This window comes from Platichthys flesus, chromosome 1, assembly GCF_949316205.1.
Source record: "Platichthys flesus chromosome 1, fPlaFle2.1, whole genome shotgun sequence".
Taxonomy (NCBI): Eukaryota; Metazoa; Chordata; class Actinopteri; order Pleuronectiformes; family Pleuronectidae; genus Platichthys; species Platichthys flesus.
This window is the reverse complement of record NC_084945.1, coordinates 2,291,994-2,303,896: the sequence shown is the minus strand read 5'-3', so window position 1 is coordinate 2,303,896 and position 11,903 is coordinate 2,291,994. Positions and strand designations below refer to the sequence as shown.

At 41.7% G+C, this 11,903-nt stretch overlaps 1 protein-coding gene across 1 annotated transcript in view; it reads left to right on the top strand.

Moving 5' to 3' along the window:
• The window catches only part of LOC133956420 (otogelin-like), a 50,202-nt gene that overhangs the window by 16,830 nt on the left and 21,469 nt on the right, over nucleotides 1-11,903 (top strand). Inside the window, exons 21-31 of the mRNA XM_062391438.1 lie at nucleotides 576-741; nucleotides 2,166-2,240; nucleotides 3,152-3,195; nucleotides 3,301-3,466; nucleotides 7,147-7,254; nucleotides 7,829-7,967; nucleotides 9,277-9,411; nucleotides 9,503-9,649; nucleotides 10,342-10,461; nucleotides 11,067-11,183; nucleotides 11,594-11,750. Of these exons, the coding sequence (XP_062247422.1) occupies nucleotides 576-741; nucleotides 2,166-2,240; nucleotides 3,152-3,195; nucleotides 3,301-3,466; nucleotides 7,147-7,254; nucleotides 7,829-7,967; nucleotides 9,277-9,411; nucleotides 9,503-9,649; nucleotides 10,342-10,461; nucleotides 11,067-11,183; nucleotides 11,594-11,750 (1,374 nt within the window). The remainder of the gene's footprint in view (nucleotides 1-575; nucleotides 742-2,165; nucleotides 2,241-3,151; nucleotides 3,196-3,300; nucleotides 3,467-7,146; nucleotides 7,255-7,828; nucleotides 7,968-9,276; nucleotides 9,412-9,502; nucleotides 9,650-10,341; nucleotides 10,462-11,066; nucleotides 11,184-11,593; nucleotides 11,751-11,903) is intronic.

The following is an 11,903-nucleotide window of genomic DNA, read 5'->3' as shown; positions in this document are numbered from 1 at the left end:
AGATAGATAGATAGATAGATAGATAGATAGATAGATAGATAGATAGATAGATAGATAGATAGATAGATAGATAGATAGATAGATAGATAGATAGATAGATAGATAGATAGATAGATAGACAGACAGATAGATAGATTGATAGACAGATAGATAGATTGATAGATAGATAGATAGATAGATAGATAGATAGATAGATAGATAGATAGATAGATAGATTGATAGATAGATAGATAGATAGATAGATAGATAGATAGATAGATAGATAGATAGATAGATAGATAGATAGATAGATAGATAGATAGATAGATAGATAGATAGATAGACAGATAGATAGACTGATAGACAGATAGATAGATTGATAGATAGATAGATAGATAGATAGATAGAAAGATAGATAGATAGATAGATAGATAGATAGATAGATGGATAGATAGATGGATGGATAGATAGATAGATAGATAGATAGATAGATAGATAGATAGATAGATAGATAGATAGATGGATAGATGGATAGATGGATAGATGGATAGATGGATGATTGGATGGAGATCTAAAGCCCCTGTCTCTCTGTGCAGACGTCCCCTGTCCCTCCACCATGCAGTATGGAACCTGTGTGTCGTCCTGCCAGCGCCGCTGCTCCTCCCTGTCCGTCCCACAGCGCTGTGGGGACGAGTGTGAGGAGGGCTGCGTCTGTCCTGAGGGATCCTTCTACAACCACCGCACACTCACCTGTGTGCACAGGTGAGGATGAGGAGGATGAGGAGGATGAAGAGGATGAGGAGGTCTCCCATACCAGGAGAGAGATATAGCGATTTGTACTAACTGATTTTTTTTAATTTATGGAGCAGATACAAGGTTTTGGAGGTTGAGACTGATATTAGGGGGTAAAAAGTTTCTGAATGGAAATGATAATAAGATGATATCAAACCCTTATGACAAAGACACATATTTTTCAGGCTTTGTATACGAGATAAGATAAGATAAAACTTTATTGATCCACACACCAGGGAAACTGAGTTGTAACATCAGCAGGCAGCTCAGACTGAGGCAGACAAGAGAATAAGGAAAAGAGATAATAGAATAAAAGTAACAAATGTTGAATATGTACATTATATACACATTTTCACTGCAGTGGTTTGTAGGAGTTTTTATTCGGTCGGACAAACATTTAATCTCGACAAACACAAACGGTGATGCAGGGTCATATCAGGCCTTTTTATATCAACCACCCGCAGGAAGCAGGAAGCAGGAAGCAGGAAGCAGGAAGCAGGAGGGACTCAGGAGCCAAGTGTTGTGAAGCTTGTGAGTCCTGTTAAATGGCACTCCACCCGACAAGTCCTCTCAGAGTGATATTTGTATCTGCTCTGAGGTCTAGGTCAGCCTTTAAGTGGGAAGAGTTGTGTCTCTGCTGCAGACCTGGGTAATCGTGCCCCCCCCTTTCAGCTCCGCTCTGCCCTGTAGACATGCAGCTTAATTCCTCTTAAATGCAGCAGGTTTTACATCCTTGGGCGGCGCGGTGCCTTACTTACCATGTGATCGAGTTACATCGAGGAATCCACCGTGAAACCCCCCTTTCATTCCCACTCGGAGCAGGGACCACACAGATATCTGATAACCAGTGAGAAAGAATTTGTAGTACAGAGGCCGATGTGTGCCGATGGCCTATATGTCACAAAGGCTTTCAGACAGTTTACCACACGGTACATGTCATTTTTAATCTCTTAACACAAACTTTGTCTGAATAAGGAGTTTTTAAAGGAGGACTCGACACCTCGCTCACTGAGTTCACCTCCTAAATTACCCATAATGCTCTGTTTAAGGTAACACAAAGCCCTATTTAACACACAGTACACAGTAACACACAGTAACACACAAGCTGAGCTGTGTTTCGTTGACATCACCCAAAGACGGATGTGTAATTTAGAATTTTTCAAAAAGATCTTATTATAAAGCCTGAGCTTCGAACATCTTCAAGACATAATGTGGAGCAATTTGTCATTAAAATGTCTAAAAACAACTCAACCTATATTATATACTGTGTTATATATCATACTGAGATTCATAAAGGCCATATTCTGTGGATTTTCCCATTTTCCTCTCGCGCGTGTGATCTGTTGCAGTTGTGTGTTTGTGTGTTTCTGAGTGTGTTTGTGTTGTGTTTTCAGGAGCGAGTGTCCCTGCAGTTTCCTCGGAGCAGATTATGAGCCGGGTGATGTGATCATGACGTCTGCAGGTGTTCAGTAAGATTCTCCTCCTCCTCCTTTTTCTCCTCCTCCTCCTTTTTCTCCTCCTCCTCCTCCTCCTCCTCCTCCTCCTCCTCCTCCTCCTCCTCCTCCTCATCCTCCTCATCATCCTCATCCTACTCCTCCTCCTCCTCCTCATCCTCATCCTCCTCCTCATCCTCCTCCTCATCCTCCTCCTCCTCCTCATCCTCATCCTCATCCTCCTCATCATCCTCATCCTCATCCTCCTCCTCCTCCTCCTCCTCCTCCTCCTCCTCCTCATCCTCCTCCTCCTCCTCATCCTCATCCTCCTCATCATCCTCATCCTCATCCTCCTCCTCATCCTCCTCCCTCCCTCGACTCTCTCTTCATTTATCTTAACCCTCAAAACAATTCTACGGCAATTTGAGTTTAATATTTTTTCTTAACTGGTATTTTCCATCCTCTCTGTGTTTCTGTGTTTGAATGAGTGGTTGTTTAGAAATGTGGTCAAATCAGGACAAACCCAAGGTTCTCTCAAGCTTTAAGGTTTAATAGAACATAAATAAAACCATGTGCAAGGAGCAGATACTTTATAGCAACGGTTCTCTTGATTCCCTTATAAAAATGATTTAATGAGGTATCAATTTCCCTCGATGTCCTCATGACTAATCATTTCAAGCTAATTCTAGAAAAGGTTTCTGGGAAGTTTTCTAGAAAACACCTGACCCATGGAATGAAGTGTCACCCATTTTTGCTTTATCCAGAGCTTCACTTAGAGGAGTCATTCAAATAAACAGGGTTCATCCCCTTGAGAGCCTGAATGTCCTCCACTGATTTCATCGTCTTCTGCTGGTATTGGTTTTGTCCCAGTTGCTGTATTTAACGTCATGTGAAGTCCTGAATCCTCTTCCTCTTCCGTGTTGACCTTCATCTCTGTGCTCCTGCAGGCTCTGTCTGAACGGTAAACTGGTGTCTCAAACAGAAGACAGTGGTAAGTTACTCATTTTAAACAACCTTCTGTAATTCTTAATAATATAAAGAAACAACAGGTGCATAAAACTTGTGCTAACTTCTCCTCCTGCTTCACTTCCTGCAGACGGGTTGTGTCCGGCTGGTCAACTCTACCTGAACTGCTCGGAGGGGGGGGAAGGCCTCCTATCGGAAAGGGGCGTGGCCTGTGAGCGTACCTGTGAGTCCTACCTGCTGAACCTCACCTGCTCCACACACGAGCCCTGCGTGGCCGGATGCTCCTGCCCCCCCGGGTGAGTGACGTCCTACAGGTCATTTTGGGAAGTTCACGAGCCCCCACAGAATATTACAGTGAAACGATTTAGTCAAACTGAAGTCTCACTGTTCTATTTTAATTTATTTTTACTGCATGATGACAAATATTTAAATCACTGGCAAAAAAAATGATTTTCAATGCACGACCAGCTTTTAGATTTAACAATTAAAACCAGGTATATTTTTATTTATTAATCAAAACACATTTACCTTTTCAATTTGATCTTTTACAAAAACCTATAACACATCTCACGTCACATTGTAATGCACTAATGAACGAGCTCCATTCTCATCATGTGTGCTACATCCTTAGCGTGTTCTCGGCAGAAGTCATACCTCAGTGAGCGTCATATGATCTGCATTATTGTTTTGATGTCCCGTCATTTTATGTCTTCTTGCAATCTGTCCTCTAAGAACTACAGACGTTTGGAAGTTTCATCCAACGAGTCTGATTTCACAAGTTGAGTCATTTGTTTGAAATTGTTCAGGTTGGTTTGAAATGTTTCAAGTTCTAAAGAAAGAACAAGAACCTCACACATTATCTCTAATATCTGATGTAACATATTTATCACTGCAAAGACGTATTTTTAAACCGTCTCCGGATCATCTGTGGTGATCAAAAGTCCCTAAAACCATCAGGTGAGGTGGACGGACATCCCGGAGTAGATCACGGTCATCTGATCCCTCTAATCGCTTCTGGCGCTCGGCCTGAAAAGAGGGTTAAGTGGTTTCATTCTGTGACATCAACCAAGAGTCATCGAGATAAGAAGATGAACAGGCCGGGTCAGTTTAAACGTTTCCTAGTTTATGACACTTTTGCACAGATTATATAGCCGATGGTATCTCTGCAGCAGGAGAGACAACACTGGTCTTTTGTTGGGCTGATTCAGGGACTGGACACTAATGCGCACTCAGCACAGTGTGTCCTGATATTCTTAACCCTTCACTTTCGTCGAGCTGCAGAAGAAAAGAACAACACACAAAGTACAAATGATTGAAAATCAAAACAATCTTCTGAACCCAAAATTAAAAAGAAAAAGGCAGGAATCGTATTTACAATTATAATAATATACCACACATCTATTATAATATTAATCAGGAGTTCATAAGAAGACTATAGTCTTTTTTAAAATCTCCTGCATTGTCAATATTTGAAAGACATATTATATTTATTATTGAATTTAAACTATCACATAAAGTTTATTTATGTAAAGGTGAATATTAAACACTGAAGTTCCCTCTACACCTCGATGAATAGCAGCAGTTATCGTCTGACATCATGAAACCAGCTGACACAGAGGAAAAGGTCATTGTGGTGCCGACGCCTCGTTGTCATCTCACCCCTGCCTCACCTCTGTCGACCTCACTGGTCCGACTCATTTAATCCACTCACAGCACGACAACCTTTGCGTTGACGGGAACCACAAACTCTAAACCCCGTCATCCACGGTGCAGCGTGTGTTTAATAACGGCCTGAAACACGATAGCTTGTGAGTAATTTTGAGGTAAATATGGACACAGAGGTTTCATTCATCCCGCCAGCCCCCTGATGACAGCAGTGCTAATAAGAGCAGTGACCGGGGGGGGGGGGGGGGGGGGGACTTAAAGGTTCACTACGGATCAGCCGATTGTGACATCAGAAAAATCCAAACTCAGACTCAACTTATTCTTCTGCAGCCAAACTTTAAAGGTTCAGTGTGTAAGATTTAGTGACATCTAGTGGTGAAGTGGCATGCTGCAGCTGAACAGCCCTTACCCCAAACTTTGGAAAACTTCACTAGGATTATTTGTATTCACTTTCACCTGAATCTTTCCTCTACATCTTCCACACTGGACCTTTAAACCCTCGGGGGGGAATAATAGGCTGCGGTGCTGACAGGAGAACTCATCGTGTTTTCATTCACAATGAAACACTTTGTTTATGATCAAAACGCTGAGCATTCATTCAGTCATTCCTCGTTCTGTGTTAATTAGTCTGACTGAACTCACATGAACCTGAAGTTTCAGGTGCAGCACAGAAACACGCAACATATCAGGATTTGGTTTTAGCTACAGAGTGAACATCTGACAAACAAAAATCTGTCCTCTGCCGGATTGTGGGCAACTTCCAAACAAATACAAACCATTGATTAGAGAAAAGATGGTTCAAAAGTTAGCTTCCAAAAGTGAAACCAAAGCGTCTTGATCGCCCCCTGTTGGCCGGCTGCATTATAGGTTATAAACCTCTCCCCTTATAAAAAAGTTAATAATATAAATAAGTAATAATAGTAAATAAGTAAACACAACTTAAGATTCGTATTTGTTTTTATAATAAACACCAACTTATCAAATTTCACAGTTTGTTTAGGTCACTGTTACGACATCCGTGAAACATTGATCACGTCAAAAGTCATGTGACACCCTCCACTTTTATTATCTCATGTGATTGAACCGGATATGTCGCAGGCTGCGTTCAGCCCACTGCTCCACCCGGCCGCCAGTCACCGCACAACGCAAATACATCTTCCCCCGACACCTATACGTCGTCCGAGAGGATTGAGTTCAAAATGCAAACCGTGTTTTTACGAGGATTTACTCATAATATGCAAGTGGATCGGGAAGGGGAGTGATTTCAGAATCTCTGATCAGAGTAATTGATACTCTGGCTTGGCGGCAGGTTAGAGGAAGCTGTTAACGCCGTTTTATCTGCTGTGCAACTCTACTCCGATGAGCCTGAAGTTTGTGGTCGGACCATTCAGTGTGTCACCTCATTGTCCAGTGCATGTAGCTCATCCCTGGTTATTACAAGATGCTTATCGGCTTCGTCTCGAGGAGTGGAAAGCAAATGAAGGGATCGGCACAAAGACGGCTTCTCTCTATATCTCTGAGAATCCTAATCGTCTGGTTTTCTCATATGGCGAACAAGTGTTCTGGCTTTTGATCCGCAGGCGACTCCCCTGGAACTCGCTCTCAGCTCCCGCCATCGCTCCACCTCTGTTGTTCTGTTGGCAAAGGACGGTCCTCATAGAAGAGATGGACACAAAATGATGATTGTGTTATTTGACCGTAGTTCTTACATAATTACATCGGTAGGAGTCCATATCTTCACGTTAGAGAGCACTGAGCTCTGTCCTCAGACAACAGCTCATTCAGGAGGTTTTATATCAGATCTTCAGGTGGGACCACACGTTCCTGTTATCTTTGGTCCTTGTGTTTAAAGGATTTTATTGGTGGCTACAAAACATTTTTAGGGTAAAGTCCGATTACGTCCAGTGGCCTGAATCTACTTGATTCAGCTTTGTGGTGGAAATGACACCAACGTTGACCGAACCCAAACTTGTGTCTCGGGTTTTCCAGTCACTTGTCGATTAATCAAAAGACTAATAAGCAGCTGCAACATGACACTTTCCCACTAGATGTCACTAACTCCTACACACTGAACCTTTAAAGATGAAATGTTTCATTGTTTAAACCCATGAAAATATGCATGCATTTGCTGGTGTCAGAGCAAATACCCAAATGATTTCTCCCGCGAAGGAAGTTGTTGTTAACCCCAGAAGGGATAGTCATACATAATCACACGTGTTGATCTCAGACCAAAACATCCAACTTTAATTTTCCAAATCACAAAGCTGTGAAACCATTTTATCCTGAACTACTTCTTTGTTCCTGCTCCCAGCTTCCTGAAACATGGAGACGAGTGTTTCGGACCTGCAGCCTGCCCCTGTCTGTGGAAGGGAAAGGAATATTACCCCGGCGACAGAGTCTCCTCCCCCTGCCATCAGTGGTACGTTCAAGTGTTTGTGGGAATAAATCAGATCAAGTTTTTATACACTATGTTTTTCTTCCTTTTTGCAGAAGGTCTTCATCTTTACCTCAGGACTCTAATTAGTTTTTACCTTATCTTTCAACTATGTCTGTCAAATCTCATCCTCTGTACTAATTCTTCAAAGTCAGGTTGTTGCCTAGAGGCCGATGAGTCCTGAGATAGATTCTGATCGCAGCAGCGGTCACCTGATATTCATAATTCTCTGTTATCACAGCACAGGAAAACATAAAAAGGAGCTGGAAAACAGAGCAAGCCCTTGTTATGACTCTTTGATTCCCTCTGCTTCACACTGTTCATCACTGGTGAAAGGAAACACTCTCCCAGTGATCCCAGTCACTCTCCCATTTCTTCTTCAAGCCAGAGAAGAAGACGTAGATGACAGACTAATAGCTCAGTGATTCAGAACTGTGACGATGCACCGGACGCTTTTCGGCCGAGTTGTGGGACAAAGGGAGGCCATTAGACGTGGAAAAAAAGAGTCCTCCTGCTAAGTGGGAACAAGTTGATGCTGAGTCACTCCATGTCTTTGTAGTGTTTGCCAGCACGGGACGTTCCAGTGTGTGTTTCGTCCGTGTCCGTCCATGTGCACGGCTTATGGAGATCGCCACTACAGGACGTTCGATGGCCTGCTGTATGACTACGTCGGCGCATGCAAAGTCTATCTCGTAAAGGTACTGAAATAAATTCATGGTTAAAGAAACATAATTGTGGATTTGTGGATTTTAACCTGAACATGTATATTTATATGTGAGTATGTCAGTTAATGGTACTTTTGGAATCGGTCCTCTAGCTCATCTCTGCAGTTGGCTCTGACTACAATATAATCTTATGGGGCAATTGCGACAATCCATGAAATCTCCACTTAAAGTAAATTTTTTCACCGATATAAGATTCAAATAGTTTCTCTGTGCCACCAGCAGCTCGTTGCCTCTCTCTCTCCTCGTTTGCACTTCAATTTGTTGGAACTCCTCGTCCGTTAACTGCAGCTCAAACAAGTAGGGATGAGGAATTAAATTCTATTCAGCCATAATAGTTTTTCTCAGTGAAATTCAAACTCCTCTCTCCGACTCTCACTCATGTATCTACCTCCGTCTTCCTGCAACAATCCAACCGCCACGAGACTTGAGACGTGTGGTTGAACAAGATATTTGTAAAGTTGCCAGACTCTTAGAAGAGACCAGAATAAGTCTCAGCCTTTTGTTGGTTAGTAAAAATACTTTTAGTGGATATTTCATGGACTGTCGTAGTTGCCCCATAAGATTACATGAGTGTTGTGGCGAACGATTCTTATTGTTTTTGCGTCAGTCATTTTTACACGCCCACGTTTATGAAAAATAGGGCCTAGGTTGAAAAGTACTGGAATTCCATTTGAAGGTTTATAGTTTTATTCTGGTGGTTTATTGTTTGGGGTCATTGGATAAATTAATTTTTCACTGTAACAGACGCTTAAAACAGCTGGAACAGATTTTCACTCAGGTTCCGATTGTTGTGGTAAATAAGAAGTTGACAGATCAGAATTCTTTAAAATGTTGAAGTAAAAAAAAGACTTAACAGGGAAAAGTGCCACTTTGCAGCGCTGTAGTCTTTTTAAGCAGGTGAAGAAATCCTAAATACAACAATAAGAGGCTAAACTACTGATATTTTTTTTGATTTTTTCAAAAATTCTCCCTTTTATATAACATTTTTATTGTCACCCTTTTTTAAATCACCTAAATGCATTTATAGGGTGTTTGCTGTGATAAATACTTTTTAGTTAAAGTCAATCTGGCTGATTGCTAAATAAAATGTCTGTTGTTTGTTTACATAGGGATAAATGATAATTGGTAATTTTTATTATACAAGCCTTGAAATGTGATGAATTTTCGGGCAGTGCAAGTACAACATGACTAAAAAAAAACGTTTAAAAAGCTTAATTAACGCAGACTTTAAGTGAACAGATTTACCACCTCTGCTGTGTCTTTTCGTGTGTTTCCTCCACAGAGCAGCGCCGATGCGATGCTCAGCGTCACGGCCGAGAACATCGACTGTTTCGACAGCGGCGTCATCTGCAGGAAGTCGCTGCTCGTCAGCATCGGACGATCCTTCGTAGCGTTCGACGACGACACTGGGAAGCCGGTAAGAGAAGAGTCCAGATCTGTTTTACCGCGGCAGATTTACCGTCATCACGAGAGCAACATGTGAACTGGAACCTCTCTCTCTCATGTAGAATCCATCCAGTGTGATCGACAGGAAGCAGCGGATGCTCATCTGGCCGGCGGGATACTTCACAGTGATTCACTTCCCCGAGGAGGACGTCACCATCCTCTGGGACCGTAAGACAACCGTCCACATCCAGGTCGGACCTCGCTGGCAGGTAGGACACCGGCTCTGTCGAGTCTCCAGTGTTAGCAGGGGTGTGAAAACCACTGATTCTGTTTTTGTGTAGTAAAAAAAGTGTAAACAAATGTCAGTAATAAGAAAAGCAATTTTATCTGTAATGCACACTTCAACATGTAGGGATGGATGATCATTTTTTCTACTGATGGGTTAGTTTTGTACATAAATAACTTTAATGTGTTTTGACTTAAATGTTTTATTGGTTTGTTTCAAAACTTTGATTAACTAACTAAGGAGGCGATTTACGTAAATATAAAAGGGCATCATGATGAATCTTAGACAAACTAAACAAAATTAGCATTTGGAAAGAAATTAAATAGGGAAATCAAAAATTTTAAGAAAAAAACGAACTAAATTGAGCTTTACAGTTCATGCATCACACTCAAGATCCTCTTACACGCTTCTTTGAGAACTTTCAACCGCATCACATGATGCTCAACCACGGAGAGCACTTCTAGTTCTTCTCTACTCCAATTGAAGACCGTGTGATGTGGTTGAAATCGTGGAAACAACAAAGTAAGTGAACGAGATTTGTTGTTTGTGGCGATCGGAGAGAAACTACAGGCAGAGAGTTTTGAAACAAACAGGACGATAAAAGAGAGATGATGATGATGATGATGATGATGATGAGGATGATGATGATGATGATGATGATGATGATGTGTTCAGGGGAAGCTCAGCGGACTGTGTGGAAACTTTGACCTGAAGACGGTGAACGAGATGCGGACGCCCGACAACATCGACTCTCCTACGCCACAGGAGTTTGGGAACAGCTGGACGGCAGCGGAGGTGAGTTTCACCTGGAGCATCGTCAGACGAGGTTCTCATGATGTGTTAACTTGAAGTAAAAGGAAATGAAATTATCTTCGTTATCTGTGGGCAACGTAGAGACAAAGTCGATAGAAGAGATCAACACCTCACTCTGCTCTGCTGCTTTGTTAGTAAAATACACTTTTTGGACATATGACAAAAAACAACAAATTAATCAATCTTTGAGACTCATTTTATTTAAGAACAAAACTCCATTAACCAATCACCTTGAATACAACTCCTGAAGTGACTAAATTGTGACCGAGAAGGTATTTGACCTTGCAAATAAGGATTTATTCATATTTAATATTTGAGCAAAATACCAGATTTTGAGTTGCTCAGTAATTGACGAACAGATTAGAGCCAAACTCAAGAATCAAGTAAAAATTATAACAGTGTTTACCGGATGAAATCGGTCACTTTCACTGAAAACCATGAAGAAGAGATCAGATGAAATCAAAGACGATGTGGACGAGTTAACATGTTTTGTTTTCCCCTTTGGCAAAATAAAGTATTTTACACTTGACAAACAAAAACAAACGATTTCTGTGTGTGTGTGTGTGTGTGTGTGTGTGTGCGATTAGTGTGTGAACAGTCCCGACATCAGACACCCCTGCAGCCTCAGTCCTCTCAGAGAACCCTTTGCCAAGCGGCGATGTGCCGTCCTGCTCGGCGAAGTCTTCCAGGCCTGCCACCCAGTGGTGAGTAATCTGCTCCTGCAGGTTTGGATCTGCTGCTTCTGTCTTGTTGCTCTGAAACTCTCTGCTCATCACCTCCTGTCTGACGACGCTCGACTACTTTACACCTAAATATATGCCGGAGTCTCTTATTGTGAAACTGTCAATCTCATATAATTCAATTTTTTTTCAGTTTAACACATTCCCTTTGTTTAAAGTGTGTTTTAGGTTGTTCCTCCATAACCTTTTAGATTTATTATATTCCAGATTGATAGAATAAATAGATCAAACATAAAGTGACAGATTTCAGGTGGAGTAGAGTTGTTTTCTTCCTCGACTTCCTTCCCATCAATCCTTGTCGTTTGTGAATATTGAAATTAAAGTCATCATATATATTCTTGATAAATTGCTGAAGCGTGTTTAGTGTTTTTCAGGTGGACGTTACCTGGTTCTACATGAACTGTCTGGCGGACACGTGCTCCTGCAGCCGAGGAGGTGACTGCGAGTGTTTCTGCAGCAGCGTGGCAGCGTACGCACAACGCTGCTGCCACCAGGGGGTGCCGGTCGACTGGCGCTCCCCGTCACTGTGCCGTAAGTCAAAGTGCAGGAATGAACTCACTAGTTGTATATTTATTTAAGAGATAATCATGAACAGTAAACCTGACAACCTGTGAAACATCAATAAATCATTCATCATTAATAGAGCCTTTTAAAAATGTTTTTTTAAATAAGATAAATATGTTT